The 4,441-nt window shown below is 31.1% G+C and overlaps 1 protein-coding gene across 1 annotated transcript; it reads left to right on the top strand.

Moving 5' to 3' along the window:
- Positions 1–221: 221 nt before the first annotated feature.
- On the top strand, positions 222–1,165 carry LOC111616715 (RNA-binding protein pno1-like; the record flags this gene model as incomplete). The annotated part of the gene is made up of 3 exons (XM_023358088.1): positions 222–413; positions 503–573; positions 1,072–1,165. Coding segments are annotated over 3 exons (331 nt in total), but the record flags the coding sequence as incomplete, so codon positions are not given.
- Positions 1,166–4,441: the final 3,276 nt, after the last annotated feature.

Below are 4,441 nucleotides of genomic sequence, written 5' to 3' on the forward strand. Positions count from 1 at the left end.
AATTTTTTAGGTTCAGTGGAAGTACTGTCCAAATTATGATACTTCAGTGTATACATGGAATCTAGACATTAAAAATATTGTTGTATAGACCTATCTGTAGATGGATTTAAATAGATTAATTTCTTTCATTATATTCCAAGTTAAGAAAATTGTAATCCAAAATTTCATAAAATTTTTATATATCTTTTAAAAATATGGAGATTTATAATTTTTATGCAGATAATTAAATTTTTTATTGAAATAATACAAGTCTGTTTTAAAATTTTTAACATTTTTGATTATTATTATTATACAGTAAAGCGATTGAGTGGTGATCATTTATCTAGAGCAATTGGCAGAATTGCTGGAAAAGGTGGAAAAACTAAGTATACAATTGAAAATGTCACAAAAACACGGATAGTTCTTGCTGACAGGTAATTATTTGTTCTATTATTATTATTTTAAAGATAAGTTCAGTTTATATAATTAAACAATTGCTTTTTTTTTTTTTTTAATATTTTAGCCACATACACATTTTGGGATCCTATCAAAATATTCGTGTTGCAAGGACTGCACTCTGTAACTTAATATTAGGTAGGTTTGACAATTTTAATGTTGTACTGTGTCTGTATTAACATCATCTCTAAACCTGATTTATAATTAATTCAAACTATAAATAATACCCTTATAATAGCTGATAATTTTGCATAAGTTAATGATTAGAAACTAATTCATTTGTCCAGAGGTAGGCAGTTATGCCATATTTTGTGTTAATTTTTTAAATTTGAATTTCTGGAAGAAAAGAATTGGCCTAGAGTGGGACTCAAATCTGCAATTCTTGCATATTGTGCTGATAACTTTCTAGTTACATTACCTTGTGTAACTAGAAAGGTATCTGCAGAGGATCCAATGGAGCTTGTCATTGCAACAGCAACACTAAAGAATTTTTTAATTAAAAAAACCTCTTTCTTAAAACATATTACATTAAAATAATTTAAATGTAATTAATTGTTCTCTGAGAACTACTTATTGCTGATAAATGTCACTGAATTTATTACCTTTTTATTTAACAAATTTATTTCTATTTAACAGGTAGTCCACCATCTAAAGTTTATGGAACCATGAGGCAGTTAGCAAGTTGTATGAGCGAAAAATTCTAAATGAATAATAAAGTTATTTAAATATATATCTGTTTTTGTTTATTATTTTAAATAAAATAAACACATACATAGTATTTACATTAAAATATAAAACATCACAAAACTACAAAATTGTCTTCATTTTTCTTTTTCATCATTACAAATACCAGTGACAACCCAAAACAGTTTTCACTTACAGATATGATCTTTTATTTGAGGCTGTGCCTCTGCAAAAAAATGCAAAATGGAAAAATGTCCTCTGGCAATTATGCTAATATAATTTACAATACATTTGAAGTAAACATAAATAGTATATATACATAGTAAATAAAAAAATAAACTTGCTTCCTATATTACTAAATTAACATGTCATTCATTATAACTCCCGAGATTAAAGCAGCAATTCACAGGCATGGAAAGAGCACTTGAGACCAGCAAAATTTTTAGGTTTATGTTGACCAAAAGCATGGCTAAAAAGAGAGCTTAGAAAAATTTAACTTTTCAGTGCTATGTAGTATTTGTTTTACAGCAACCAATGAATAGACAACAAAATTTGTCATTTGGTCACATACTGTTTTGTCAGTTCTAACTTGCAGTGGGAAATAAAATAGCAGAAGTTAGAAAGTGTGACACTAATTTACAGTCATTTGTAGAAAAAGTAAGGAAATATTTTATTTAGCTATACAAATTTCGGGTATAATTTTTGTTATAGGAATATGTCTGACTCAAATGTTGGAAATTATATTCAATTTTCTCATAACAGGAACAGGATAATACAATCAAATCGATAAGGTTTGTTGGCATGTATAAAAACAGCATTATCATTGTTAAGCCACTTTTTGCTGGCAACCTGAGTCCCAAAAAGAACTAGGTTTCATGTACTTTAAATTATTTCAGATGGTAAGAGCAGTCCTCCATCTAAAATACTCCTTTTGGATTTCATTGAGGCCTTCAATTGAGTGTTCAACTTCGGGAATGATGATTTTGGGTTTCACTCTAAGATGCAATGAATACATAGGGCTGTATTGGATAGAATCCAGGAAGAAGTGTGCAGGAGTGAGATCATTCCAACAAATCAGAGTTAAGAAAGGGACTTTAGTGAATTAGTCTTGGTGTCAGAGGATCCAATGGAGCTTGTCATTGTATCTATTCTTTAAATGGGAAGATATGTGATGGATCAAACCATCATGCATTGACTTCTAGTAACAATTCCAGAGAGTTCAGTCCTGCAAGGAAATAAATTGGTGTAGAAGAAACTATGATGTCTAACCAATCAAATGTCTAACCTTTTTCAGACACAAGAATCATAACTTTGGGAAGAGAGAAGCACAATCATCAGGAAGGCGTATTCTCCAAAAAGAAATGGGTTAGTCCTGCATTCATTGAAGAAGGTTAGTATTTTAACTTATTGGTATGTGTTTTGGGATATACTAATTTTGATTACATTAAATGATTGCAATAAATAAATCTGTATAAGTTTTATATTAGATTTACATAAATTAAAAAAATTATTTTTATAAAAATAGTAAAGACAGTAAGTAGTTATAAATTTACTTTATATATTCTAGGAGCACAACTAGGCGGATAGGCAGGCATGTGTCATGGATGCCAGGTAAGAGGACATCAGGAGGAGAGGAGGTGTAATTATTGAAAAATAAATTATAAGGAATAATTTATCAGCATAAGGTAAGGGGATATTAGAGGAAAGGGTGTGTGGGGAAAATGGACTAGTGATGGCACAAAGTGACTTGTGTTGTCAATGTCCTAAATCTCCAGAACAAGAAGTGACACCATGATCTTAGTTTGCACTGGGTGACAGAGAGCTTAGTTGTACTCCTTTTATATATAATTTTTTTAATAAAAGCTTTTTTTTGACATGTCTATGCCTTTCAAATATCCAACCCTTCTCTGAAAACATAAGAAAAATAAAAAGTGTAATTTTATTTTCATGGGATGTTCCATGGAATAATCTTGATTAAAGGATGATTTCACTGATTATATTTTTCTGAAATGTAATTAGTGAGAACTTTTAATCAAGATTGTTTTTAAAAAAACTAAATATTTCATACTTAATTCAAAATCATATTAAAGGCAGCATATATGTTTATACGTAATTATAATGAACATGTTTCTCACCTTTAATATATATGNCTAATTTGTTAAATGTTATGTGTATCTATTAGTCGACAATTTAGTGACATACATATTTAAATTAACGCTTCTACGGTAAAAGTTTTTGTATCTATTAGTCATAATCAACTCTGAAATGGACTAGATATTCCTTGGTGTTCAGGATGTTTTTATATTGAAGTTCTTTACTGCAGTTTCTTTGCCACGCTGAATACTCTATACAGGTAGTTTCTCTCTACAAACCTGCTCTCAAAGTTGATGAATTTCTACCAGCAAAATCTTTTTCATCCACAGAAACCAAGTGATCTACTTCTCTCTGTTATGATCTTCCTCTGTTCTTATCCATGCATTTCTCCACCCAACAATAATTTTACATGTCTTGCTCCTAGCACATGCTGGTTACAACTGCCATCTAGTATTCACATGAGGTTAACATATTAAGCAATGAATGTACAAACAGATATACATGCAGGTATTGCCATTTTCATACAAGACTACAATTGCAAATTATTTACAAACATGCCTTGTAAACAGAATATAGAATGTACCCAAAGTTAATTTGCTCATGTCAGGAACACCAAGGAGGAAACAGATTGATGTGTTACACACATGGTGACCATATTGAATGCAACTCCAAAACTAAATTAGAAGGGGATCATGTGACACATCATTTAGGGTTAGAACTTCACAAGGAATTGATTGCTGAAAGGTTTATTGATCTCCCTCAAATGATTACAGAGTTATTAATGTATTTCCTTTGTAGTTATAGGTTGAAGAATAGACAACACAATGTCCCTAACACAGGAAGAATGCATTGAATTCATCCTGCTGGTGTGAGGTTAGCCGATTGGGTGGAAAGTGTCACGACAATCGAGCAGTCAATACAGTCATGTGGGTGTGGAAAGAGTTGCAGAGACAGGTTTACCATTTAAAATCGTTTAATAAAATAAAAATTTCTTACAACTATTCTTATAATGAGGCGTAATGCCTATCCAAAGGTGGGAAGCAAGTCTGTTCAAAAAGTCCAAATGTTTCAATGATTGTTTTGTTTCTTCTGGCTAAGATTATATGGAGAGTGACGGCCTCGGGGCGCACAGCACAACTTGCAGAGATGACCTCTGATGACTAGGTGTACCTGAGCGAATCTTGACAGGACTGGATAGTGAAAATGAATCCTGGGACATCAAACAAGC

The sequence above is a fragment of the Centruroides sculpturatus genome, unplaced genomic scaffold, assembly GCF_000671375.1.
Source record: "Centruroides sculpturatus isolate CEXI.00-Female unplaced genomic scaffold, Cexi_2.0 scaffold3859, whole genome shotgun sequence".
NCBI classification, from domain to species: domain Eukaryota; kingdom Metazoa; phylum Arthropoda; class Arachnida; order Scorpiones; family Buthidae; genus Centruroides; species Centruroides sculpturatus.